Source organism: Anopheles moucheti, chromosome 2 (assembly GCF_943734755.1).
Source record: "Anopheles moucheti chromosome 2, idAnoMoucSN_F20_07, whole genome shotgun sequence".
Classification (NCBI taxonomy): Eukaryota; Metazoa; Arthropoda; class Insecta; order Diptera; family Culicidae; genus Anopheles; species Anopheles moucheti.
The window spans coordinates 1,319,332-1,346,696 of NC_069140.1; the positions used below are offsets into that span (position 1 = coordinate 1,319,332).

Genomic DNA, 27,365 nt, shown 5'->3' on the forward strand with positions numbered 1-27,365 from the left:
TGGCACCGAGAAATACCGTGTTCATGGCAACACTGCTTGTCGCTTTTGCACAGTGGGTAGCCTTACTACTGACATGGTTTGGTTGATTAATTTTATATGTATATACTGCTCCAATTTTGTCGTGCCCAACATAGATCTCTTTTAGTACTACTTTTACACGTTCGCATTTGGCAGCAAAAGAACTTTAAAGTTACATACCAATTCTCTGAAGTTTCCCAGTTATCAAGGTAAGCACCGACCGACAACAATCGTACGCTAAAGAAGTAGAAAACACGCTGAAGGAAGAAAACAACTCGCGTTCGTGTGGGTATGAACTGTCAAGAGCAGTGGCTTGATAGGAAAACGTACGCATATATTTTCTTTACCATCTTTTCGTCAGTAATGTCGAGAGCAGCACGCATAGAGGAAAGCTGGGATTTGATGGGATTAGGGGAAATACTGTGATCGAGCTTGGCGGAAAAATAACCTCACGGTGTTCTCAGGTGTGTTGTGAAACAGTTGTGTAAATGTGATTAATGCAATCTTTTGATAAGGCAGTGTATCGCGTAAAGTGGACTTTTGCTGACAACATGATTACGTTTTCTTGGCGCGCGTCAAGCCGATGCCATCAGTTTTGGGCACCCGAAGCGAAGCTTGTAAGAGCGAGAGAGCAAAAACAAAATGGTGCGCGCTTGTTGTTGACGGCGACTTGCATGTTACAATAAAAGAGTAAATTTGGCTAAACATATGCATCTGGCAGTAAAAATGACGAATGCTTGGTGTGAATCGATTAGGGACAAGCTCGTAAAGCAAACCGGATGAAATCTGCACTCCCAGTACTGTGCTGTGCAAAGTGCAAAAAGTATGACTATCCCAAAATGTGTATAAGTTTGATTTTTTTGTAATAGAATTGACAACAGCTAAATGTTTAATGTTATTTGGGCAATTGTACCTACACATTGCCCATAAACTTAAAAGAGGACAATTTTCTGGTAAACAAAATGTAGTGTATCAATGTTTGACGCGGTGGTGCAAAACGCGGGAGTTGTATTGTTCCTAAAGCATGCATTACCATACACATTGGATTTGATGGTGGGTTGTCTCTTTTCCGCATCTCGCCGGATCTGCTGGGACTAACCATATATTTAATTTGGAAGAAATTAGCTCCAAAAGTGACAATGTTTACAAGGGTTCCGTCTTATTTGCGTACAGCTTTCAAGTTCATGCAATGGAACATTCCTGTGTTACAATCTAAGGTGTATTCTTTAATGTTATTCTAATGGTTCGTCTCTCTTACAGATTAATCCAAGGAGACTTTATCTCAATCCTCCACAATTTACCAACTCGCGTAACCCTCATAAGAAAGCCTCTTAATTAGAGAAGATGGAGGAAGAAGATAAAGGAGAAAATACTTCTGCTGTCCCAGGTGTTGAAAGTGGAACATCAAACCAGGAAATTAAATCAGAAAATCCCATCGATGCGTCGGGCGCCACTGTCCAGGATGGAGCAGATGAAGGTGCATTAGACTCGAAAGAAGAGGCAATGGTAGAAGAGGCAGAAAGCGAACAACAGGCGACAGATCATAAGCCGGTCGCTGACGAAGAAACCATCGTTGAGGAATGTTCATCCGAATGTGCACCATTACAACTAAATCCCGCAGAGGACGATCCGCCAATTGCCCAGGTGGAGGATGAAGAAATGGTTGTAGAGGAGTACGTTAATGAAAATGAGAAACCTGATCCATCTGCCGAATGTGAAAAGCTGGATGAACACGATGTGGAGCATGCTAAAAATTCGGTGGAACATTCGGTTACTAAACGTAATGATAAAGAAGATGGAGATAGTGACAAATATGATAGTGCTGTAGAGGAAATGGAAACGGATCATCCCGAGCACCGGGAGCCTCATGCTGTCGAATCCGAACCGGGTCATACGGAAAACCGGGAAGTTCAGGCTCAAGATTCCGAATCGGATCACCCAGAGCAGCGAGATCTTAAAACCCAAGAGTCCGATTATAATCATCCAGAGCACCAAGATAATAAAACAGAATCCGTATCGGAAAGACAAGAAGCAGTCGAATTGGCTGCCCCGGATGATTCGTCGAAAGAGGTAGAACAGGGTCAGCAGTCCATAGAGAGACAACTTGACCATGCAATCAATACTTCGTCTCATTTGCAGGACATAGAAATGACAAATGTAGATGAAAGTGTACATGTTAAGTGTGACGCAGATCACTCGATCGATGCTTCTACGGCAGAAGATCCTTTCGAGCAGCTGCGACACTCGACCAGCGAAGTCATCAGCCATAACGATGGGGAAAATCAAGAAGATAGAGAGGGCGAAGAACACGAAGATGATAGTGCAGTTGATAAACTACATGATGAACGGCATGAGAATGATGCCACCAAGCATCAGGATGAAACTAACAAGGATGACGAGCCATTGACTGAGTCGGAGCAGAATAATGAGGAACAAAATGCTGTTGACGAAGCAGCAAAGGAAACGAATAGCAGCAGCACTTCAGAACCAACAGCGGAAGATGAGTCCAACGCTGTGGTAGACGAAGAAAGAGGAGGAGAGAATGAAAACATTTGTTTGTTGCCGGATGATGAGAGAGCGATATCCGATGCAGACAAGCAAAGTGCCGTGGAACAAGAAGCGACTGTAACCGAACAATCCATGGCAATCGCAAATGACGAAGTGGAGAGCAGAGTGGAAGAAGAAACGTCCAGGGGAAGTCATGAAGAGGAAGAAGAAGAAGGTCGAGCAAGCTTTGTATCGCCATTAGAAGAAGAAGGTGCTACTGAAGAAAATGATCCTCAATCGGCGACAACCGAAATGGTGGAAGATATGGAGGTGGATTTGCCAGGCGTGCAAACGGAAGATTCTCCTAACAGGGAAAATCAAATCCGAGAGTTAGCTATACTGGCCGAAACGGAAACATGTTTCCAGTGTAAAAAGGAATTGTGGCCTTGCCTGTACACACTTTCTGGTGAGGCGACCAATGAAGAATCCACCCAGCAGTACATTTGTTCGTTCGATTGTGTTCAGCGCCTTCGCACCGATCATCCTGGTAAGTTTGAATTGATACAGCGTCGAGTGACAATTATGCCGATCCTCGAACATCAGGAAACTTGCGTGCGTTGTGGCGAGCCGCAATTGTGCCGGTACCGATATAAGCTGGACGATGGCACTTATACGTACCTTTGCGATTCGAAATGTGTCGAGCATTTAACAGCGATTAACAAAGAAAAATACAGTCTGGCGAAGAAAAGATACATCATCGAGGAACGGGCCGCTCCGCACGTAGAGGACAAACGATGCGTTCAGTGCAGCGACACGAAACCGTGTCAGTTTGAGTTCAAACAGGATGAGGAGCAGTTTCATGTCTGCAATGACTGTGTTGATCTACTGATGACGGAACATCCCGACTTATTCCGATTGCATCGGCGTCGCTCGGTACGTGTTCGTAATCTTGGCAAGGAAAGCGCAACTGGTGGCGGTGTAGGCGGCACGAGTAGTTCGAGGGGGGAAGTGGTGAAATTCACCGCCCGCACCGAAGAGGAAGCTGATGCAGCACGAATCGAGCGGGAAGCTTCATTTCTCCGTTCCTGCAACGAATGTCAGAAAACGCTACAGATCCTCTCGGCCAGATGGTTACAGTGGGAAACGATGGAGTTTTGCGACGAGAAGTGTCTCGGTGCGTATCAGGCTTCGAACGGTTCGCACTGCGTCCAATGTCGGAAAGTCGTTTCAGTGAACAGCATGGGCAAGTTTTGCGTTCGCTTTGGATTCAGTATTTGCCAGTTCTGTAGCGCAGCATGTCTAGAAAGCTATAAGAAAGCGCTCAAAACATGCTCCTACTGTCAGCAAAGCATTAGTAAACAAAACGATCAGCTTGAGTTTCGAGTGGGTCGAATCGGTGAAATGGGTGTGTTGAAAGATTTCTGCAGTGCTCTGTGTCACAGGATGTACCAGGCGTGCCTGAATCCGTCGCTGAAACACAAATCCCACGTCTGCGGTGTGTGCAATCATGATAAAATGACACAGCTGATTGTGCACCTTGAAGGGAGGGAGCATTATTTCTGCAGCACACCATGCTTTTCCGCGTTCAAGTTCGTAAACAACGTCAATCCAGATGAGTGCGCCATGTGCAAGGATTATTTTGAACGAAAATCTAGCGCATCGTACACGATCTACCAACAGGGACAATCTGCCCATCTTGATCCGTTGGCGTTCTGCACGAAGATGTGTTTAAACCTGTACATTTCAACCAGTCGAGAGATTGTGCCGTGCAATTGGTGCAAGGTTAAAAAGTATACTTTCGATATGATTCTACGTCCCTCCACGATGGAAAGACACTGCTCGCTGCACTGCTTGACACTTTCCGAGGTATCTTCGAGCGTGAAATTAACGCCGTGTGATCATTGTCTGCTTGTCCGAACTGCACAGTACGAGCTAAATATGTCCGACTCGAGTTTGCGCATATTCTGTACCTATCAATGTCTAATGAAATTCCAGAGCCAGTTCAGTAAAACGAAACCGATCGGACCCGCAGTGGGTCCCGTTCCGATGGGTATTCCGAAGCGTATTCCCCGAGCTACTACAACGGCAACGATCACTCATCAGGGGGTTACAGCGCAGCCAACACCACCAAAGGTGGCACAAACTACTGGCGTTAGAACTGCTGCTACTGATACGGGGGCAACGCGGCCACGGGGGCGACCTGCGAAGTCGATAGCGATACCGAATGCTGCCTCTGCCACTAACAACAACAGTAGCAAAAACGGTCAAGGATCAAATCTTCCCGTTATAACGTCAGTCCATTCGCTAGCCGGTGCAATCAATAATCGCGCAACACGGCCCAAACCAGGCCAGATAAATTTGAATCAGAAAAATTGGCCCGAATTGCGTGTGGCTCTGGAGCCACTCACGAATATTCCTGCATCTGGAAGAGTACCGCTTAGCAGTATACTACCAAACGCCAATACGCGGACGGATTTATCATCAGGTGGGACGACGACTGCTTCTAGTGGTACGAAAAACGCATCCGTTTCGGCATCGACATCAACATTTGCGCCGTCTCCGGATCCAGATTCAACACCAGCACCGGACGATGATTATCCTGCTTCACCTGCGCCATCCGCACCTTCGCCGGTGACAAGGACCAGAGTCGAAACGCACACTCAGATTGTGACAATTCCTCCCACACCAACGCAGGTGGCAAATGCAGCGACCATGTGCAAACCGCTTCAACTGACGAAGAGCATCTCCTGCCGGCCAATTCAGTGCAACGTCGCATGCCAAACGGAGGAAAGGTTACAGCGCAAGATCGTCATTCCAATACCGGTACCGATCTACATGCCTGTGCCGATGTTTATGTACTCGATGCCAACTCCAGTGCCGGTCCCGATTCCGCTGCCGATCCCAGTGCCCATCTTTGTACCGACTACTCGCAATTCCGCCGGTGGTATCATGAAGGAGATAAAGAAAATTCAAGATAAAATGCCCACCGATCCTTACGAGGCAGAGCTTTTGATGATGGCGGAGATGGTGGCGGGTGACAAGAAAAAGGACGAAAGTGACTCCGACTCTGACGATGGGGCTGGTGTGGGCGACGATCATTACGGCACAACGGAGGCGGTAGTGACCAGCGATGGAATGGAACATAATACATCGTTCAGTGAGGATCTGGTGCAGATGGCATTGAAGATGGCTTCGAACGATTTTTCCGAAACCCAGGTTGACTTGGAATCGGCCATGCAAGCCAATACGATCACGCAACAGCAGCAACAGCACCACGGCTACGGTGATCTGCAGCAGCATCATCATCAGCAGCAACAGCTCCTTTTGATAGAACAGCAACGGCAAGTTGCATCGCCAATTGTTCAGCGTGGTCGCAAGCGAGGTTCGACTATGGGTACGCGCTCCAGTACGACGGCAAACAATAACGCGCAACAACAACAGCACAGCTTAACTCCATCATCCAAGCGCATCAAGCGCGAGCAGCTGGGTGAACCGTCGCCGGAACCGGTGAATCGAATAGTGGAACCAGTTGAGAAACCGGACGCTAACATGTGCCTCAAGTACACGTTCGGAGTGAACGCCTGGAAGCAATGGGTGGTAACGAAAAATGCCGATCTAGAGAAAAGCTCGATCCGTCGGAAACCGTTCAAATCCGACATCCTGCAGCTGACAGCCGACGAGCTTAACTATTCACTATGCTTGTTTGTGAACGAAGTGCGGAAACCTAACGGCACCGAGTACGCACCGGACACGATCTACTATCTCGTGCTAGGTGAAGGTTTTAAAGTTTTTGCGAATGAATGGTGGTTCACTAACGTCCTAATTCTGTTTTTACAGGAATACAGCAATATTTGTTCCAAAATGGAAGAGTGGAAAACATTTTCACCGATGCGTACTATGAACGATTCACCGATTGTTTGGATGAGGTTGCCAAAAAGTTTTCCATGCTCTACAACGATTCCCGTAAGTGTCACGATCCTTTTCCATTCCTTTCTTTCTGTTTTATTTATACTGTTATATGCATGGTTATTTACAGAATTTATCGTAACACGAGTGGAAGAAGAGCATCTCTGGGAATGCAAACAACTTGGGGCCCATTCACCTCACGTGCTGCTCAGTACGCTAATGTTTTTCAACACGAAGCATTTTAATCTGGTTGTAAGTATCTCGTCACATCGATCCCTTTTTGAAGTTTTAAACCATTGTTTTATTTATTTATTCTATATTCAGTCTGTTGAAGAACACATGGAACTTAGCTTTTCGCATATCATGAAGCATTGGAAACGGACACCTCAGCAAGGCGCTAAATCGACAGCCACAAGGAACGTTTTGCTTCGATTTTATCCACCGCAGTCATCACTTGGTAAGTTTGATTAATTGGTTTTATTCCTGGGTTGTGGTTATTTGTATTTCAATTGGACGTTTCATAATTCCCCCTGGATGCAGCTAATAATACGAGAAAGAAAAAAGTTTATGAACAGCAAGAAAATGAAGAAGATCCCCTAAGATGTCCTGTGAAGCTCTATGAGTTCTATCTGTCGAAATGGTGTGTAAACAGTAGTGCAATTTCCGATGACAGCATTCGTTTATTAACCCTCATGTTCTTTGCTTTAGCCCCGAGAGTGTAAAAACACGCAATGATGTGTTTTATCTGCAGCCAGAACGTTCCTGCGTTCCGGATTCTCCCGTGTGGTATTCCACGCAGCCACTGAGCAAAGAAGCGCTCACGAAAATGTTGCATCGCGTAAAGATGGTAAAGGAGATCAACATTGCATTACTTACAAGCTAATGAATGGAATGATGCACGGTGTAGCAGTAGCAGCAGCTGCAGCAAGATCTTTTACTACGCGTACGCTGATTGGTGGTGTCGGTTCCAGTGGTCGTTGTGTGAAATCTTGGAATATGTGGCATTCAGTCCTGGCCAAAAGTTTGTAATTGCAACGGTTCATTAGTTCCACCATCTGAAGCACACAGTTTTCGCTATAGATTTATATAAATTGTGCAGTAAAAAGAGTGGCTGTAACTGTTTCATACACGAAGCAAGCAATTACGCTGATTACATTTTACTACTAAAGTAATGTATCACTATGGCAAGAATAACTGGGCGATTATTATTCTGGGCGTTCATAAATAGGTCAAGAGTAAAATTAAAATTTAAGCAGCGGAACGTTGGTTAACGATCCTGCATCTCTTGAAACGCAGGAGCTTACAAGCAGAAGAGGAGAAGTGCACTAGAATCTGTGCGAAGCACGTAAGTCAGTAAAAAAACAAGCCGTGTTTCGGACAATGGTAAATACACTGATATATAGTGATCAGCGTGTTCTTCTCTAGATTGAGCTGGAAGTCATGTTAATGTTTAGTGGTGTGCTGCAAGATCATATTGTTTTCTTTCTTGGATTATCGGAACTATCGTGCTTTTTTGGAGATCCATTTGTTTCACATTTCTCTTAAGTTTTGTTCATAAAATGCAGTGTACAAAGCAAGGAAGCAAACTTATAAGATAGCCATACTTGTCAACGGTGTGTCTGTACATAGATGTACACAAACGAAACATAAAGCAGAAGTCTCCTCAAAATACATGGATGTAGATCTTGATAGTAGAGTTTTTTCTTGAAGCTATAGAAAACATTAGATTCCATGCAATTACGTAGGCATTCGTACATCCAATGCTAAATAATAAAGTAAGAACATATTTCGTAACTAATCATTTATGATGTATTTATTGCTACGGGGATACACATTCTGGTTAGTAGTGAGGATATAAAGACCGTGTAGTTGGACGAAGAGCGGATACGTTAAGCGAGTTTGGTAGGTTTCACAAATGTGCGCTTGCGCTTCATCTTCTTCCGTGCCAATTCTAGCGAGTGGATCTGCGAATAAATTTCGGCAAAAATCTCCTTTTGCTCTTCCTCTGGTATGGTGCGACGGTACTCTTTCATGAGATCGTACTTCTCCCACGGTTTCGCTACTGCTTCTGCCTTCCGTCTTTTCCGTTCATTCGTGTGCTCGTCAATGTTGGCCACTCCCTGAAGGTTGTGTCGTTCCCATCGTGCGTACCACGGTCTTGGCTTGAGCACCACTTTCACATCGTTAATCGGCACAGGTGAATCTTCCGGTAAGATTTCCGGTTCCATATTAACATCGAACGTACTATATTCATCTAATGCATCGCGCAGGTACAGCAAACTTTCGTCCAGCCGCTTTTCGAGCCGTAGTATTTCGATTTTTTGCAACGTTGGATCATACAAATCGTAGCTAATCTCGATACCTTGATGATCGATCACGTTGCGCACAATGAACCTGGCTCGCAATCCACATTTCTCCCTCAAAATGCAAATGCCTACGAAACGGGCGGTCTTATTTTCGGCATGCAGATTCGAAGAGGTTACGGCAACAATAGAACCAACATAAAACTCCGGAATATCGATATTGGCCCGTCGATCCAACATATCCTTGCGTTCGAGCTTTTCACGTACGGAATTGCGCCATTCGACTTTCGGGTCTGGGAGAAACTCTTGATACACGTATCGGTAGTTGGGTGGGATTATGGATTTCCTCTCCGCGTGGACATTACCACCGGAGGAAGACACTTTGGCTGCATTCGATGGTTCTGGAGCCAACTTGGTTGAGTAACACCTTGTTGTCGATGCCGGTAAATTGTCTGTAAGACGTGATGAACACGGCCATCAACAGATTGAGTGTTTTTAAGCAAACGAATATCCCTTACCTGTACATAGTGTTTTCATTAACCACACTATTCGGTTGGCAGCCGTATTCCGGTAAAGATAATTCATTTCCTTGCGTTGTAAAGCACACACAGGTCTCGCCAAGAGGAAATTTCCGATTCGCAGTAGGATCTGTTTTGGTTATGTGTGTTTCTCTCTCTCTGTGTGTGTGTGTGTGTGTCCTGTCGATGGCGCGTCAGCGAGTGTATAGTGTCGTGTTGAAAGATGAACAGAATATTGCGAAATATATAAAAAAGAAAGGAATCCATAGGCTACTCTATCTAAAATTATGCTTTATTGGTTTATAATCCAATTCGCAAATATTGCACATTTTCAACATGCTTCTAATTCCAATATGAAATAGAATAAACGGCATGAAACGATAAGTTTTTTTGGACCGTCTCAAATGACAGCCGCACAGCAAAAAGTCAAAATCTCCGCAGACGACCGACATCTTTCTCTCGGTGTGACTTGTAGTGCAAAAAGCAGGGTCCTCCGTTTCAGCCAGCGAAAAATTCCAGCCGAAGCAAACGAAAATGCTGTCCAGAGCGGTGCTTTTGTCAGGTAAGCATATTGTCCGTGTCCGTCTGATTCACAAATTCCGTCGCCCAAACCCGCATGAATGCGAATTCTTGCCATGGAGAATGCATATCGTTGCGTTTATGTAATCAGTTTGTGTCAAATTTGCGTTCTCTTGATCGCAAAATAAGAAATCTTCCCGATTGTAGTGGAACGGTTATGCAAACGCACGGTGCAAACTGGAAGAATTTCCATAAGAAAAGGGTTGACGTATTTGGAACAGAACCAGAACCGATGCAACCCGCTGGACAACTAATTGTTGGTTTGTCTTTGTTTATGTTAATCTCCAGCTGCCAAGAAGCCAGCAGCACTTGTTCTGGCTCGCGGTGCAGCCAGCCAGCCTGAACGTCCGAAGCGGCCTGAGCATGGTGGAAAAGTTCGTCTCGGTTTCCTCCCCGAAGAGTGGTTCACCTTTTTCTACAACAAGACGGGAGTTACCGGACCGTACGTGTTTGGTGCCGGACTCTTGACGTACCTGTGCTCCAAGGAAATCTACATCATGGAACACGAATACTACAACGGTCTGTCGCTGGCCATTATGGTTGTGTACGCCGTGAAGAAGTTTGGTCCTTCCCTGGCCGGTTATCTGGACAAGGAAGTCGACGTAAGTGTTAATTTAACAGCTGAACGAACGGCAGAGCGGATCCTCATTTCTAACTTTATTTTGGTGGGATTTTTGACACATTTCGGACGTAGAAAATCGAAGATGAGTGGAAGGAGAGCCGCGAGAACAACATCCAGCAGTTGACTCAAGCCATCGAAGACGAAAAGAAGGAACAGTGGCGTGCTGAAGGCCAGACGATGCTGATGCAGGCCAAGAAGGAGAACGTTGCCCTTCAGCTGGAAGCCGCCTATCGCGAACGTGCAATGAACGCGTATCAGGAGGTGAAGAAGCGTTTGGATTACCAGGTCGAGCGCCAGAACGTGGATCGTCGCATCTCGCAAAAGCACATGGTTGACTGGATCGTAAACAACGTGGTAAAATCGATCACGCCCGATCAGGAAAAGGAGAATCTAAACAAGTGCATTGCTGATCTTGGTGCACTGGCTGCTAAATCGAAGTAAGCCATGTTTTAGCGTTTCTGTTAGGGCACAGAATTGAAATCAACAAATTGTTAGCGAATGTGCAATGCGCACTGCGTAAGACGTCTGCGGGTATCTTGATGTAGCTACCAACAACACGTCTAAGTAATAAACGATATCCGATACTTGTCACAGTCATTAGTACCTGTTGAGATGGATAATGATGATAAAGAGCTAGTGGGGAGATAGCTTCATCAAAAATGCATGCAATTAGCGCCAATATACTAGGGTTTCGAAACATTTCAAACACTGTTGGATAACAATCTTGGTCAAAACGGTTCGGTCGGTTCAGCGATGTTGGTTCAAAAGCTGAAAACATTATTCTTTGAATTGTCCGCCAACTGGTGGACCGAGTTTCGTCAATGGGAACATCTGTGCTGTCCACAGCGGACAACCGTGCGATTAGTGTTTTTGTTCCTGTTTTTCCTACTGCTAGAGCTAAGCGTTTTCGTCATAACGCTACTATACATTCCTTCGCGTATCGACACGGGATCCTTTTTCCTGGACAACGGTGTGCCTGCGATCTTGATTATCGGTACCACCGGAAGTGTCTTCGGTCTAACACATATGCTCTCGCAACGAAGCCAAATTGGTGGCGTGTCATTAACGTTGCAGCATTTTGATCGCACACTGCAGCAGCTGGATTTTCGCTTGCGCTGTGAACAAATCAGCTATTGGACGACGGGCTGGTTCGTTACGGTGTTGATTACGACGATCCTTTTCTCCATCGCCATACAGGTGTTTGGCAGTATGGTATTTAACAATTTGAACACCATTGTCCTGATAGCATTCATAAACGTTACCAACATTCCGTACATCATTTTCACGGTTTGGTTTCTAGTTTGTGAACTTTGCGTATCGTACCGTGTGCGATTGCTTCACTCTCTGCTAGAAGGTGAAATGCGTTCAATGGCCACGACTAGTAGAATGGATAATAAGGTGAAACGACCCAGCCACTTGATAGCAGGCTTAACCGATCTACATGCGGAGCTTACAATAGCTGTTAGGCACATTAGGGCGGTTTTCAGTATGCACATAACGGTGACCTTCGGAGCGTACGTTATTCTGTTGATATTTTGTATATTTTCGTACTATCGAGCGGCCGTCGTCTTGGGTGAAATTGAAACAAACTTCGCCTGGTTAACAGGATGCTGGAGCCTCTACAACAGTTGCTTTCTCATACCGAAGGTTCTGTTCGGCGCGTGGATTAGAATGGAAGCGGATCGGTTAACTAAACTTGTTCATTACCATTTGCGCAATTCTAGGGAGCAAATGGTGCAAAATCAGGTGTGTTTTGAAAGCAAAATTCAAACAGCAAAGTCTAATAAATCCCTTTTCCAGCTGTACATTTTATCTCAGCAGCTGGAACATCATTCGTTCAGTATTCGAACGGGGTTATTCACCATAAATTGGCCTGTGTATGCTTCTGTAAGATACACGCAAGTGAAATCGTGAATATATTGGTGGGCTTATTTCAGGTTTTGTTTGTTCAATTGTAGGTTATCGGGTACATCAGTACCTACGTCGTAATTCTGATACAGTTCGATAATAAAGCAATGGATATCTCCAAAGCTAACACACCGCCGATTGGACATTCCCTGTAAAAGCCAAGCCTGTATATTTGTATCAATAAATCGATTATTCAGTACCTCCAAAAGCTTCCAACAGTTTCCATCGTTTATTGTTGCCGTCACCAGTGTTCAACCTAATCATACCAAACTAACACCTAAAACTGACGATCATTTTAAAGGGACATTTCTAGCTGTAGCGGCGCTCGAAAATGTTGACGAAGAAACTGCCCGACTGGGATGTTGTAATTGGTGTAAAAGCACATTCCAGAATGCGGCTTAAATAGTGTTGGATGAGCAACGTTACAACAGATGGTCAATTAGTGCTTTTTCCTACCTCCAAACCCCCGAATGCTTGTTCGAGCGCTTGCAGCTCGTCATCACATCCGGCGGTTCTACTTTTGCCCATTTTGTGGGCAGCTTTGGTATCTTCTTTCGTCGCGGAATGTGTTCGCGACTGAATTTGTGCCATTGCCCATTGAGCAAGCTTCTGAGCCTCCTTTCTTTTGCCCACCACGGCTTTCGAGTTTGAAATGTGGCCACAGCACTGTAATGAGAACGCAGAAAGAACGCATTTTATTAATATTTCTCACTGACTTGTGGCTGTGTCGAAACCCACCAAAAACAAACCATACAAGGCCCGCAGATTGTTAACGTTCAGCTTTACAGCTTTGCAGTAGTGTGTTTTAGCCATCTCGATATTCTCGATGCCACCCTGAAAAATTCCCCACAAAACAATACAAATTCATTATTGAAGATCTGAGTTTGAACGTTCTATAAGTGGCCATACCATTGTGTACCGTATATCAGCCAACCGCTGATGGATGAGGTGACTATGCGGATTGTGCAGCAGTAGCTCCTCCATGCAGAATGCCGCCTTCGCATATTCACCTTCCGCCAGATACAAATTACACAGCTCATGCCAACCCTCCTGGTCGGACATGAAAATTTTCATGTAATCGCATAGCTCCTTGATTGCTTCGTTAGTGCGACCCTGCGTTTTCAGAATGGCCACTTTGCGCTTCCGCGGTGCAGCATTCGTTTCATCCTTCCGAATGATCTGTTCCAGCTCGTCCAGCGCATCGTCGTACCGTTCCAACGCTTCTAGAAGCATGGATCGGTACTTCTGTATGCGAAGGCTGCCGGGAAACTCGGCCGACAGGATGCTCACGCAGTGTTCCGCCGTCTCAATGCGGTTACAATCGAGGGCAGCAATGATCACCTGTTCCAGCACCAGGTGACGTTCGTTGCCTAGCTTGCTTTGTTTGGAGGACAGTACATTATCCCACAGTTGCATTACATCGTCACTCTTTCGTTCGTTATCGTCACGCCACTTCCGCAGCAAGTTCCGGGCATCTAAAGATGGAACGGAATAGTAGATAAATGTTCACGTTGGTCTAGGACTAGGATTTTAAGGACATGATAAACAATAAATAATCACACCTACCTGACCAACTCATATCTTCTACGTTGCAGGACATATTGTTTGTGTTGCAGACAACCAATTCACATCGATATAAGCCACGGTTCCTTATCGGAAGGTAAAAATGTAATCCAATTAGCAGTATCAATCAAATTCTGCTTCCCAAAAAGTTCCACCAGCGAACACGGTGATGAAGTTTCCGTGATTTTTTTCCTTCTGTTTTCTTCTGCTGTCATTGTAAGCTCATATTTTGGCCACCGACGAACAATGTCGCTAGTGTGCTGGTATTGTTTATATCGTTTATACCGCTTTCCTGTTCTCTGTCATCGGTGAAATTTTCGCGCGCATTTCGGTGTTGATAATTGCGTTCACCAAGCCATTCGTTGCGTGTGTTTCTGGTTCGTTGGTCAATTGATTGTGAGAAAAGATTTGTTTGAAAATTAAAATTCTCTTCGTTGCGTGCTCTTGTTAACATTCTATATCGTGAACATGGCAGAAGACGATCAACGCCTTGCATCTATTCAAAATGAGTATCTCAACTTCCTGGACGACGAAGTAAGTGCCAGTTGGTTTGTGGGATCATGGAATAAAACGGGGTGTAGAGGTTTCCATAGATTGATCTCATAAATCGATGTTACATTACAGGAAGACCAGGGCACATATATGGCGCATGTGCGAAAAATGATCAACGACAAAAGCAAACGCTTGGTAGTGAACATCAACGATATTCGTCGTAAGAATCCTGCACGAGCGTTGGCTCTCCTGAATAGCGCCTTCGATGAGCAGCTGGCATTCTCGCGCGCACTGAAGGACTACGTCTCCTCCATCGATCTTAGCTACGCCAAGACGCAGGAAGATTTTCATGTAGCTTTTGAGGGAAGCTTTGGCAACAAGCATGTAACGCCACGATCGTTAACTTCTCGCTTTCTGGGCAATCTCGTCTGTGTGGAGGGTATCGTGACGAAGGTATCGCTCATACGACCCAAAGTGGTAAAGAGTGTGCACTACTGCCCGGCCACGAAAAAGGTGATGGAACGTCGTTACACGGATCTTACTTCGTTTGAAGCCGTACCAACGAGCGCAGTCTACCCGACCAAGGATGACGATGGAAATCTGCTGGAGACGGAGTTTGGCCTGTCGGTGTACAAAGACCACCAGACGCTTAGCATTCAGGAAATGCCGGAAAAAGCCCCTGCCGGTCAACTACCTCGCTCGGTAGATGTGGTGTGCGACGATGATTTAGTCGATCGCTGTAAGCCGGGTGATCGCGTTCAGATAGTTGGTAATTATCGCTGTCTGCCGGGTAAGCAGGGTGGATATACAACGGGCACCTTCCGTACCGTGCTGATTGCGAACAATATTTCGCAGCTGAACAAAGAAAGCACACTTAGCGTCACGCGTGAGGAGATCAACATGTGCAAGAAGCTGGCGAAAAATAATGATATTTTTGATCTGCTTTCGAAGAGCCTGGCACCATCAATTCATGGGCATGAGTACGTTAAGAAGGCTATTCTGTGCCTATTGTTGGGCGGCATTGAAAAGAATCTGGCCAACGGAACACGTCTGCGTGGCGACGTGAATGTTTTGCTAATTGGCGATCCAAGTGTCGCCAAGTCGCAGCTCCTGCGTTATGTGCTAAATACAGCTCCACGTGCTATCACAACCACCGGTCGTGGATCGAGTGGCGTCGGTTTAACTGCGGCCGTAACAACCGACCAGGAAACGGGAGAACGTCGCCTTGAAGCGGGCGCTATGGTTTTAGCCGATCGAGGTGTGGTTTGCATCGACGAATTCGACAAGATGAGTGACATCGATCGAACGGCAATCCACGAGGTAATGGAACAGGGGCGTGTGACTATTTCAAAAGCCGGCATACATGCGTCACTAAACGCTAGATGTTCCGTTCTTGCTGCTGCTAATCCTGTCTATGGGCGTGTAAGTAAAATGCCGCATTATTAACCCTTCGAGATTATTATTGTTTGATTAATTTATTTCTTTTCACTCACAGTATGATCAGTACAAGACGCCGATGGAAAACATTGGTCTGCAGGATTCCCTTCTCTCTCGATTTGATCTTCTGTTTGTTATGTTGGACGTTATCGACAGTGATCATGATCGTATGATATCGGATCATGTGGTGCGCATGCATCGCTATCGCAATCCGAAGGAACAAGACGGTGATGTGCTTCCGATGGGCGTTAGTGCCGTAGATATGTTATCAACCATCAATCCCGAATCGGCGGAAGACAAAGAAACACCTATGTACGAGAAATACGATCCACTGCTGCATGGTGCGTCTCGCAAGCGCAGCGATCAGATCTTGTCGATGGAATTCATGCGTAAGTACATTCATATCGCCAAATGTCTAAAACCGAAGCTGACTGAAACCGCATGCGAGATGATCTCGAACGAGTACTCTCGTCTGCGGTCCCAGGATCTAGTCGACTCGGATGTCGCCCGGACGCAACCAGTAACGGCGCGTACTCTTGAAACGCTTATTCGTCTATCCACGGCTCACGCTAAGGCACGCATGTCCCGCTCGGTTGCCGAACAAGATGCCCAGGCAGCGATCGAGTTAATACAGTTCGCTTACTTTAAGAAAGTGTTGGAAAAGGAAAAGAAAAAGCGTCGCCGCACGGAAGATGACGAATCGCAAGAAGAGACAGAAGAGGAAGAGGAAGAGAATCATGAGGAAATGAGATCGCAGGGTACACGTCGGTCCAAGCGAACCCGTACAGAACTGCCTGCGGATGGGGATGAGTCCGACCAAGACCACGAGGATTTGCTAACTTCTCCACCGGATCGAGGCGATTTGACACGACGAACTACGATCGGGGCCAGCGATGCTTTGGCGGGTGCCGCCACAATGGATACTGTGGGTGAATCCGGTGAGGGTAGTGTGGTAGCAATCAGCGAGGGACGCCTGAAATTGTTCCGCCAGGGTGTGTTTATGGCGTTCAAACATTTCCACGATCAATCGGCATCGCTCGCTAGACTGACGAAGCACATCAACGAGAATAGTGGAGATGAGGCATTTACTTCAGGTGAAATAACGGCTGCTGTGAATCAGATGACCGAAAGTAACAGCATAATGGTACACGATGATATGGTATTCCTCATTTAAGACGGATCATGAAGATCGCTTCAAGAATGTTTGCTTTTTTCCATTTCACTATATTTTCTCACTTACTGGGTATTATGTTAAGCTAGATGTGCTTTTTGATTACTGAATGAATAAGAATGTAGTGTAAATGTTGTTTGATAAAAATATGTTTGCGCACCGATGGTAAGGGAATTACTTTGAAAAGCAATGGTAGGGTTTCCATATATATTTCATTACGAGAGTTTTGCTGTCTTATTCACATTTAACTGTTTACTGCCTTCGTACGTTGGGATAGTACGTCGCCTCAAACTTAGGTCTACTCTTGGGGCCACCCGGACGCACAGCACGGGGAATGTACTTCAGCGCATGGTCGTCCAAGCGTCGATTATACATATTTTCGCCCAACTCAAATGGTCTACGTTTCGCATCCATCGGCCGTGTCTTGTGGTCTATTTTGTAAATCTTTTCCCACTGGTACACTTCCGGCACTAATCGGTGACGGGGCCGGTTCGATACCAAGTGCTTGTAGGCTTGCTCCATAAATGTTCGCCGGTTCACATCCTTGATATCTGCAACGCGGGTTTCCGTTGGACACAGGTATGGCTTTAGTTTAGCTGCACGTTCTTTCGGTTGGTTGATGTAGAACATGATCAACTGAAGAAGGACTTCAGTGTTGAGGCCGTGGATGTTACCACTGTCGTCAATCGAGTCGTACAGCTGCAGGGCTTCCGTACCCCAGCACAAGTTATATCGGTTGTTAACATCAACTTGATCCGAGTGCAATAGCGTCGTATTGAGCTGATACGCATAGAAGGACCATTGCTTGCCGTCAGTTACAATAGTCTGGGTAACCAACGGGTACGTTACGTCGTTGAACACAGAAAACCCCTGATAGGAGGCTTGACCCAGCAACCAAGCAAAGCTGGACAAAATACCTTGAGCATGGATAGCTTCATCCAAATCGTTAACCGCACAATACTTGTAGCGATCGTGTGCGTGAGTTCGTCGTTGAAACGACATCAATCCAAACTCATGTTGATCACCGGGCCAAAACCCTGGCACAGTCGTCGCATGACGGAAATTAGTCATATATCCCAAAGCTAACGGATCGTACCGATAATCTGGAACTTCAACGTTATCTTGCTTAACGTCGAGCGATTCCAGATCCTTCGAAACCAAAGGATCCAGCGGATGTTTGTGTCTTACGGCCAAGTATGGCTTACCAATATACTGGATGTTGCGATCGTATGGATCGTTAGCGTATTGTTTCTGCCATTCGACACCTTCTTTGATCTTTTTGACCAGCTTCGGAGGATAGATGCCACCAAGAAACCAAAATGCTTCATGTCGAGGATCGAAATCCGTCTCGATCTCACTTAGATGACTGCAGTTTGGAGCAAGTGCGTTAGCTAGTGTACGATTTAGCTGCCGCAGCAGAGATCTGGTCACCGTCTCTTCCTTTTCGATTGGAGATACATTTCCGTCACGCATTAAGTGACTAAAAATCAGATGAGAAAACCAGTTTAATTTCATTAGCATTCAATTAGGTTTATACCATTACCTGTAGCTTGAATGCTCGAAAGCTACTGTGTCCTCGAGCGCACTCTGCACAGTTTGCAGTATCTTAGAAGCCTCTTCCTTCAGCGGATCGTAGAACTGGGGTAAACCCTTCTGAAAGCACGTTCTGGTCGCATACTGCATGAACGGTTTAATGTTGTACGGGAACTTTTCGTCTGTTAGCATATTCGTTTTGTATCCGTAGTACTTAGGCATGTTAATTTCGAACAATTTTTCTTCCACTGTGCTCAGCTTGGCTATCTTCTGATGCCATGACTGTCGTTCACGTTTCTTCCTGGCCGGGTAGCTTAAATCCTGTATGGCTGGGTATTCCGGTTGATTTGTATATTCGTGCTCTTTGCTGGGAAGTGGTCGGGTAACTAGTGCACGTTGACCATGGCGACCAAAATGCCATAAATTAGGGCGAAAATTTCTCGACAACATTTCTCACTGCACACCACTCCGGTTTGTTATGAAATGCTGAAAAATAAGGTGCCGAAACATGTCAATTTTGAACTGTCGTTTTTTTCACAAATGTCATACGTTATACAGACCAACGTGTGTCGGCCGTTATGTCGACTTCCGACAGTGTAAGGAAAGTTACCCATTTTACTAAATAAAAACCTCCCGAAATTCAATTGGATATATTCGCGATAGTCATGAATATCAATACTAAAAAAGCGGCATTTGGTTGGAAAAGTACAAAAAGAGAAGAAAAACAGATTAATTGTTATTCCGTTGACAGATGTGACAGTGGATGTCAGACCAGGAAGACGACGACTTTCTACGTCGTGTAGGATTTTACCCACACATTGTAAAAAACGTGTGGTGGAAAAGAGCAGCTGAAACAGCAGCAGCAGCAGCATCGCACATTCACAAAATACGCGTTGTATTAATTATTAGCAAACGGGTGCATCGGAAAATTGTGAAATCGACCAGTATCTTAAAGTACGAGTACAGAAGATTCAATTCAGCCGAATTGAGTGCTGCCAGTGGGCGCGAAATCGTGGGGCGGTTCAGCAGTGTAGACAAATAGCTGTGCTCTAGCGAGGGGTAAATATCCGCGAAAAAAACCCCGTGAGGCGTCGTGATGAGTGTCGATGCTTACGACGGAACGACTGGTTCCCAATCGCTGACCTTTGTCGATACGGAGGAGAACTTCTTCGTCGGAGCCGATTCACAGGGTACCGAGTATGACTTTCGCGACTTTACGATACCTTCGCAAAGTCAAACCCAAGCCTCGCAGCTCGATCATCTTGGTGGAAGCAGCCAGGTACTTAACTATTGGCAGGAATCGAATGTCAGAAGTCAATATGCTTATGTATCTTATCTTTCTTAGGTGAATGGATTCGGACGGCGTATTGGCGCTGATCCGACGAAGTTGTCCGGCATTACTTCGGCCATCGGAGAGCTGCAGTTTGAGGAGGATGAGGATGAGCTGGACCCAGTGGAGAATAAGGATCTTCCTCCACATGCGTGTCGTTACTGTGGTATACACGAGCCTAGTACTGTGGTGATGTGTAATATCTGCAAAAAATGGTTCTGTAACGGACGCGGAAGCACGTCCGGATCACACATTGTGAATCATCTCGTACGGGCCAAACATCGGGAAGTCACGCTGCACGCGGACGGTCCCCTAGGCGAGACAGTCCTGGAGTGTTATTCTTGCGCCGTTCGGAACGTGTTTGTGCTCGGATTCATTCCCGCCAAAAGCGACTCGGTCGTTGTGCTGTTGTGCAGGTAAGTTGATGATAGGCCTCACAAGTTGCCCGATTTAAATAGCATACTCCTATCATGTGTAGACAACCATGTGCCGCACAGAATTCCATCAAGGACATGAACTGGGACCAGGAACAATGGAAACCACTGATCGCAGATCGTTGTTTCCTGTTTTGGTTGGTAAAGATCCCAACCGAGCAGGATCAGTTGCGTGCGCGCAAAGTGTCCGCGGCTCAAATTAACAAGCTGGAAGAGCTGTGGAAAGAAAACGTTGACGCAACGTTCCAGGATCTGGAGAAGCCAGGCATCGACAAGGAACCACAACAGGTGCAGTTGCGTTACGTCGATGGGTATCAGTATCAAAATACGTTCGGACCACTAGTGAAGCTGGAAGCGGATTATGATGAAAAATTAAAGGAAAGTCAAACGCAGGAGAACATTGAAATTCGATGGGATACGGGCCTTAACAAGAAAACGATCGCTTATTTCACGCTGGCGAAGAATGACGGAGATATGAAGCTGATGCACGGGGATGAACTGAAGCTGCGCTACGTCGGAGAGCTGCACAAGCCGTGGAGTTGCATTGGACATGTGATTAAGGTGCCGGACAACTATGGTGACGATGTTGGCTTAGAGCTGAAACACAACCATCAGGCACCGATAGAGCGCACCAGTAACTTCTCGGTAGATTTCATCTGGAAAGGCACGTCGTTCGAACGGATGCAACAAGCATTGCGCAAGTTTGCGATGGATGCCAAAAGCGTTTCGAATTACATTTACACCCGATTGCTTGGAAATGTTCGGGCCGATGGTGCTGAGGAAGTGCTGTTTAGGTTGAATTTGCCCAAACACTTCAGTGCCCCCAATCTCCCCGATCTTAACCGGTCTCAGGTGTATGCGGTTCGGCACGCACTGCAACGTCCATTGAGCCTGATCCAAGGTCCGCCCGGAACTGGAAAGACAGTCACCTCGGCCACAATTGTGTACCAACTGGCGCGTCTTAACAGTGGACCAATCTTAGTGTGCGCTCCGAGCAACACTGCGGTCGATCAGCTGACGGAAAAAATACACCGTACCAATCTGAAGGTAGTGCGTGTGTGTGCACGGTCGCGCGAAGCGATCGACTCGCCGGTCAGCTTTCTGGCGTTGCACAATCAAATCCGCAATATGGCACAAAACTCGGAATTGAAAAAATTGCAGCAATTAAAGGATGAAACTGGTGAACTGAGTCTTTCGGATGAACGCCGTTATCGGTCGTTGAAAAAGCAATCAGAACGTGAACTGTTGGAAGCGGCCGATGTCATTTGCTGTACCTGCGTAGGAGCGGGTGATCTTCGTTTGCAGCGCATCAAGTTCAATTCCATCTTGATTGACGAATCGATGCAGTCAACCGAGCCAGAGTGTATGGTACCGGTGGTGTTGGGAGCCAAACAGCTCATCCTGGTTGGTGATCACTGTCAGCTGGGTCCGGTAGTGATGTGTAAGAAGGCGGCTAAGGCAGGTTTGTCGCAAAGTCTGTTCGAACGGTTGGTGGCTCTTGGCATTCGTCCCTTTAGGCTTGAGGTGCAGTACAGAATGCATCCGGAGCTCTCACAGTTTCCGTCGAACTTCTTCTACGAGGGCAGTCTTCAAAACGGTGTATGTGCGGATGAGCGCAAGCTTAAAGTTGATTTCCCATGGCCCTCGCTGGAGTGTCCGATGTTTTTCCTCGTCACTCAGGGACAGGAAGAAATCGCAGGATCAGGTACATCATACCTTAACCGCACGGAGGCATCCAATGTGGAAAAAATAACTACTCGATTCCTGAAGGCTGGCATAAAGCCGGAACAAATCGGTATCATTACGCCGTACGAAGGACAGCGAGCGTACCTGGTTCAGTACATGCAGTATCAAGGCTCATTGCACTCGAAGCTGTACCAGGAAATTGAAATAGCCAGCGTGGATGCTTTTCAAGGTCGAGAGAAGGATATCATTATCATGTCCTGTGTACGTGCGAATGAACACCAGGGTATAGGGTTTCTGAACGATCCACGCCGGTTGAACGTTGCGCTGACTCGTGCCAAATATGGTATCATTATTGTCGGCAATCCAAAGGTGCTTGCCAAACAGGAGCTTTGGAACCATCTACTGAACTTCTACAAGGACAAAAAGGTGCTGGTGGAAGGATCGCTCAACAATCTGAAGGAATCGATGATTCAGTTCACCAAACCGAAAAAGATTATCAATACACTGAACCCCGGGTCACATTTCATGACCAACGCCATGTATGACGCCAAGGAGGTCCTGGGCGGTAGTTATTTCGATCGTAATCCTGGTCCTACATCAAGTTATGCACACAATCCGCTCGCAGGATACGGTAACACAAATACCTATCACCAGCCGGGTGGATTTATGGAGATGACCAACCATGGCAGCAGTAACAGCGCCAGCGCCAATACACCGCTTGATGCGTTCATGCGCAAAGTTCACGATCCGATCGGTTACATTTCACCCCAACGTTCACATCCCGCCGTTAGCAATATGCCGGTCCCGGTGGGAATGTTCATCAATATGTCGAACGCCCCATCACGTTTTTATCAACAGCAACAGGCAGCAGCAATTCAAGCGGCCAAACAAACGCGTCGCCCAGTGGTAGGAAAAACTGCTAGCCAATTGCTAGCTTCCGGTGCGGGGTCAAGCTCCGGTGCTAAACCGAGTCGCCCGCGTCCAATAGGGCCACCTAGTAGCAGCCACAATACCCACGGGATAAACAGTGCAGGTGCTTCGCTTACCCAGGGCATGTCGCAGAATATGTCCCAACCTGGCTTCAGTCTGTCGCAGCAACCAGAATTTTCCCAGGACTATATGGGTGACTATCAGTCGCAAATGGACAACATACTATCGCAAGAATCAAACTATCACAGCCAATCTGGACCGGGTGATCGTTTGGCGTTCGAACTGGCAAATAGTTCCCAATTCTCCCAACCGTACTGATAATGGAGCGAATGGCAGAAAAGGAAAAAAGCTGGAATGCTAAAGACGATGCAAAAGGCTATCATCCAACATAAACGACACACGGTGAACAATAACAGATGGAAGCACGATTTTATCGAGCGAGCAAAATCATGCAAAGGCTAACCTGAGGCTTACGACAGACCCCGTAAAAGCATCAATTGAGAGAGGGAGAAGGTACGAACCGCCCGCTGGCCCCGGATTACATCCATTAGGTGACGCCACTATCCGAGAACCGAAATGAGTACAATTTCGCGCCGAATGGCCAGTGGGGCATTAACGGTGGACACCTCGATGGCGACCGTCAGACGTTGGGTTGACAATGCTGCGAAAGTGTCGAATCGCCCAGCTACCCACCTCTCTCTTTAGCCAGGGAAGCGGAAAGGAGAGGGATGCCGATATTAGCTCTATAGTTTTGCTGAAACGAAAGACTTTGGCGCAGGAAACGTAGCTAATGCTCTGGCCGCTTCGGCCAGTACCGAAGGCAGTGAGCAGTAAAACATCTCGAACACAACAACAACTGTCTGTTGTCCATAAGGTAGCTCTCATGTTGCTGCTAACGAAACTTATCATTGTTCGTTGGTAGCAACAGATAGCTCCTATACAGAATTGCCTCATTGAAGGTTTGGCTGAAATATTTTTTTTCTGAGGTGCCGCTTCCGTGGCTCTTAATTACTTTGAACGGACGATGTTCTTTAACTTCATTTAGATGCAATTAAGAAAAAAACTCCTGTCCATGCATCAGTAAATGATTGCTTTCAATTTCTGCAATCGTACATGCAAACATTGGTACAAGAATTTGACCACTAGCAAACTAGATATTGCCGGGGTATTAGTTTCCGATTGTGCGCCGTCTTTACGACAGCAAAAGAGGCTACTACACGATGACGGTACACCCGTCCAAGTGTTGCAGAGCGTTGCAAAATAAACACGTTCCTCATTTCAGTTATCATTGGTTCAGCAGGAGATTTACTTTTCGGTTCTTTCGGTTTAGTATGGTATAGAGACAGTGTGTAGGGTAACAGGTCAACTCCGCAAGCAACGAGCATGAGGACACCATTTAGTTTTGTTTTCGGTTCATTTACTAAAGGGTAGATGCAGAACTTGTTCGCAGCGATTAGGAAGAAGCTATTAAACATCTGGGTTCTTCGACGTCGAGTACATTGACTATTAGATTCCGTCTTATGACGATTTTGTTTCGTGTTGGTCAATAAAATATTGTTTTGAATGCAAAATTGGATCCATGGTTTAGATAAGAGTTATAGCACATAACTCTCTAGTGACTCCACAGTATTCGAAGTCTCAGAAACGTCTAAGAATGTCAACTTTAGCCACTTGTATGCTGCCGACCCCTATGCTCATATATGTGCTTATCCGGATATCAATTCATTTCAATTTGCACCGACCACGCCACCCCTTTCCATGTAGACGACCAGGAATCATGTAGACCGCTTCTATCGTGGCGTCAGGTGTGTTGAAAGGCGAAGATTCCTCAGAGCGTAGAGTGACCCGTTGGCAGCTAGTAGCGAGTATCTCAATTTCAATGTGGTCCCCAAGACAATGCTGTTAATTCGTCTTCCGGTCGTGTGTTTTACGGTGAGTGTTACGATTGGCTGAGCTGCTGAATTTGCGGTCACAAACATCGCAGGAGTAGTTTTTCTCACCTGTATGCACGTAGCTGTGCATTTTCAACTGATAATTGGTAGGAAATGCTGCAAAGAAGAATTCCTATGCCAATCATTGCCCGATTCTATAGATAATGTTGTACTACCGACATACCCTTTTCGCACAAACTACATGCGAATGGTTTTTCACCAGTGTGTGAACGCATATGGACTGTTAGGTGCACTCGCATCATGAACCGCTTCTCACAAAGCGTACAACAGTACGGCTTTTCCTTGGTGTGTGTGCGCATATGGATCGCTAGCACGTGGTTGGCAGAAAATGCTTTGCTACAGACGGCGCACACCACTTTCTTTGCCGTTTCCTCCCCCGTGTGGTGTCGCATGTGACCCTGCAAGAATGAAAAGAGGAAAAGGTGAAGCATGTTGGGCTTTACTATGAGTTTCACCACCTACTAACCCTCAATTCTCCCTGGCTAGGATACGCCTTATCGCAGATTTTGCATTTGAACGGTTTTTCTCCCGAATGGGTACGAATGTGCACTGCCAAATTACCGTTTTGGTTAAACCGTTTGTGACAGTAGGGACATTCGAAGGGTTTTTCGTTCGTGTGCACTCGACTGTGAGCCTTTAGCTGCCAGGACAGTTTGAAACCCTTCTGGCATACGTTGCATATGTGGGGCCGAGGATCATTGTGCACTTTTTGATGTGTGTTGAGAATGCTGCGCGTAGTGAACCGTTTGTCGCACAGTTCGCAAGCATAGGGCCGTAAACCAGAGTGCCGTCGCATGTGCACATTTAATAAAGTCTTCTCGTAGAACCGTGCCTCACAAACATCGCACACGTGTGTTTTCTCCCCGGTGTGACGCAGCATATGATTGTTAAGGACGGACTTTTCGGCAAATTTCCTTGGGCAGTGATTGCATTCGAAGCGTTTCTGAAAAAAGGGAAAAAGTACCATTTGAGTTCCAGTTGTACGCTTTTTTCCCACACTAACCTACTTCGGAATGTTTTCGATTGACGTGCTTTCGGTACAGTCTACGTTTGCTAAACTGGACATCACATATCTTGCAGTGTGTTGTATCTCTTTCGAGGTAATCGCTTGCTTTATGCCGGTCGCGCGGTTCTTCTGCTTCCATTGACGCATGGATCAAATTGTTCAAATGTTCCTGCTCCAGCTGTTCCTCTTTGTTGCCGGCACCGGTAGACGCTAGTTGCGTTTCCATGAACTGAATATACTCCTCAGTTAGCGCGTCCTTTAGGTAGTCCACATGGATCAGCTCGTCGTCCTCATTCTCATCTACAATTTCCACTTCCTTCGTAATGGCAGTACAGTTGCTGCCAATAAATTCAGACAATTCCTGCTTCAAGTTTCGAAGAATTGTAGATTCCCTGAGAGCTTGCGTTCTAGGTGGTTCCGAAGCTTCTTTGTTCGACGACGTCGTAAGTGTTGGTTCGTTCAGAAGATCATTGGGATTCACTTTCAGTGCGAGTTTTTCCCCCAGACCAGGCTCTTTGCCATCTGGGTCGCTTTCGAGCAGTTGCGTAGGTTGCATTTGGATTGCTTTCCGGTTTGGAATTGTGACATTCTCCTCAGCCGTCACTTCCATTACAGTGTTGTTGGCGTTCATTAGCTGAAAGCGAAGCTCCTCTATGGGTACGACGACGGCGGATGTTTCCGTGTTACCGTCAGAGTCGGTAAAAACCACATTCAGTACTTCATACTTGGTTTCACTGTCCTGTTTAATAACGACCGACTTTTCAATCAACGATCGTATCGTCGCATCAGACGCTTTGGACATTTGCCGAAAGTTGAAACTTCGCTCCAGCTCCACACAACAGTCGGAGCAAATGTGACACGGAAGCCCATCGGATTCAGTTACCTTAAAAAGTATAAAAACGTATATAGTGTGCATGTATTCGAGCGAGCCTGTTTAATGAACCTTTACCGTAAGACTTGTGCAACTCATTATCGTTTCTGCCAGGCTCAACTCGAACAGGTCCTTTAACTGATCCTTCTCCCTTTCGCCCAAACATGTGCGACAAACCCGATCTAGGTAAATGATTTTGGGATCGGTACTACCAGGGGCAGCCGTTGCACGCGTACTTCGCGATATTTTCATCGTTGAAGGTTTCGCCGTTGGCTTTACTTCCTTTCTAGGCAGGTAGGTTGACTGGTTGGCCATTTTTGCACATTACGTCCGAGTTAGGTTTTTGTGCACAACGTTGAGAAGAATGATTTCCCACTAACTCTGTGTTGTTGTTTTGCTATGTTGACAGCGCCTCGAGTCATGTTTTCCTTTCGGGAAGTTATAGGGGCTAACCACACTGTGCAATTTTCTCTGGAATATTTACCGCTTCAATCGTTTTGATTGCATTAGCGATTTATATTAAAATTTTAACCATTTTCAATGACAAAATTTGATAAACTATTCTTAATTTTCATCGCCTATATTTTCCACCGCGATCCATCGATATGATTCGGTCTTG

At 46.1% G+C, this 27,365-nt stretch overlaps 9 protein-coding genes across 9 annotated transcripts; 5 read left to right on the forward strand and 4 right to left on the reverse strand.

The window, feature by feature from the left end:
* The first annotated feature begins 378 nt into the window (after positions 1 to 378).
* Positions 379 to 8,212, forward strand: LOC128302001 (uncharacterized). Its single transcript, XM_053038702.1, has 7 exons — positions 379 to 482; positions 1,279 to 6,277; positions 6,343 to 6,468; positions 6,542 to 6,663; positions 6,736 to 6,868; positions 6,952 to 7,051; positions 7,120 to 8,212. The coding sequence occupies exons 2-7, from the start codon at positions 1,363 to 1,365 to the stop codon at positions 7,292 to 7,294; spliced, it is 5,571 nt and encodes a 1,856-aa protein (XP_052894662.1). The 5' UTR covers positions 379 to 482; positions 1,279 to 1,362; the 3' UTR covers positions 7,295 to 8,212.
* On the reverse strand, positions 8,204 to 9,365 carry LOC128302008 (39S ribosomal protein L19, mitochondrial). Its single transcript, XM_053038716.1, has 2 exons — positions 9,233 to 9,365; positions 8,204 to 9,166 (listed from the first exon to the last, which is right to left on the reverse strand). Exons 1-2 carry the CDS (start codon positions 9,297 to 9,299, stop codon positions 8,301 to 8,303), a joined length of 933 nt encoding a protein of 310 aa, XP_052894676.1. The 5' UTR covers positions 9,300 to 9,365; the 3' UTR covers positions 8,204 to 8,300.
* A 296-nt stretch (positions 9,366 to 9,661) lies between these two features.
* On the forward strand, positions 9,662 to 11,024 carry LOC128299731 (ATP synthase subunit b, mitochondrial). Its single transcript, XM_053035776.1, has 3 exons — positions 9,662 to 9,794; positions 10,100 to 10,413; positions 10,506 to 11,024. The coding sequence occupies exons 1-3, from the start codon at positions 9,767 to 9,769 to the stop codon at positions 10,872 to 10,874; spliced, it is 711 nt and encodes a 236-aa protein (XP_052891736.1). The 5' UTR covers positions 9,662 to 9,766; the 3' UTR covers positions 10,875 to 11,024.
* A 57-nt stretch (positions 11,025 to 11,081) lies between these two features.
* Positions 11,082 to 12,543, forward strand: LOC128299728 (putative gustatory receptor 28b). The gene is made up of 3 exons (XM_053035774.1): positions 11,082 to 12,179; positions 12,234 to 12,320; positions 12,392 to 12,543. Exons 1-3 carry the CDS (start codon positions 11,187 to 11,189, stop codon positions 12,494 to 12,496), a joined length of 1,185 nt encoding a protein of 394 aa, XP_052891734.1. The 5' UTR covers positions 11,082 to 11,186; the 3' UTR covers positions 12,497 to 12,543.
* LOC128299729 (ER membrane protein complex subunit 2-A-like) lies at positions 12,301 to 14,073 on the reverse strand. Its single transcript, XM_053035775.1, has 4 exons — positions 13,908 to 14,073; positions 13,251 to 13,816; positions 13,080 to 13,175; positions 12,301 to 13,007 (listed from the first exon to the last, which is right to left on the reverse strand). Exons 1-4 carry the CDS (start codon positions 13,939 to 13,941, stop codon positions 12,777 to 12,779), a joined length of 927 nt encoding a protein of 308 aa, XP_052891735.1. The 5' UTR covers positions 13,942 to 14,073; the 3' UTR covers positions 12,301 to 12,776.
* A 210-nt stretch (positions 14,074 to 14,283) lies between these two features.
* On the forward strand, positions 14,284 to 17,176 carry LOC128301692 (DNA replication licensing factor Mcm3). Its single transcript, XM_053038287.1, has 3 exons — positions 14,284 to 14,438; positions 14,529 to 15,818; positions 15,892 to 17,176. Exons 1-3 carry the CDS (start codon positions 14,373 to 14,375, stop codon positions 17,005 to 17,007), a joined length of 2,472 nt encoding a protein of 823 aa, XP_052894247.1. The 5' UTR covers positions 14,284 to 14,372; the 3' UTR covers positions 17,008 to 17,176.
* A 39-nt stretch (positions 17,177 to 17,215) lies between these two features.
* LOC128301702 (39S ribosomal protein S30, mitochondrial) lies at positions 17,216 to 19,013 on the reverse strand. The gene is made up of 2 exons (XM_053038299.1): positions 18,548 to 19,013; positions 17,216 to 18,484 (listed from the first exon to the last, which is right to left on the reverse strand). The coding sequence occupies exons 1-2, from the start codon at positions 18,985 to 18,987 to the stop codon at positions 17,257 to 17,259; spliced, it is 1,668 nt and encodes a 555-aa protein (XP_052894259.1). The 5' UTR covers positions 18,988 to 19,013; the 3' UTR covers positions 17,216 to 17,256.
* Positions 19,014 to 19,465: 452 nt separating this feature from the next.
* Positions 19,466 to 24,252, forward strand: LOC128310357 (regulator of nonsense transcripts 1 homolog). Its single transcript, XM_053046979.1, has 3 exons — positions 19,466 to 19,794; positions 19,891 to 20,283; positions 20,346 to 24,252. The coding sequence occupies exons 1-3, from the start codon at positions 19,634 to 19,636 to the stop codon at positions 23,233 to 23,235; spliced, it is 3,444 nt and encodes a 1,147-aa protein (XP_052902939.1). The 5' UTR covers positions 19,466 to 19,633; the 3' UTR covers positions 23,236 to 24,252.
* On the reverse strand, positions 24,237 to 27,126 carry LOC128310358 (zinc finger protein 345-like). Its single transcript, XM_053046980.1, has 5 exons — positions 26,825 to 27,126; positions 25,877 to 26,758; positions 25,336 to 25,812; positions 25,033 to 25,267; positions 24,237 to 24,965 (listed from the first exon to the last, which is right to left on the reverse strand). Exons 1-5 carry the CDS (start codon positions 27,059 to 27,061, stop codon positions 24,820 to 24,822), a joined length of 1,977 nt encoding a protein of 658 aa, XP_052902940.1. The 5' UTR covers positions 27,062 to 27,126; the 3' UTR covers positions 24,237 to 24,819.
* Between the last annotated feature and the right edge of the window lie 239 nt (positions 27,127 to 27,365).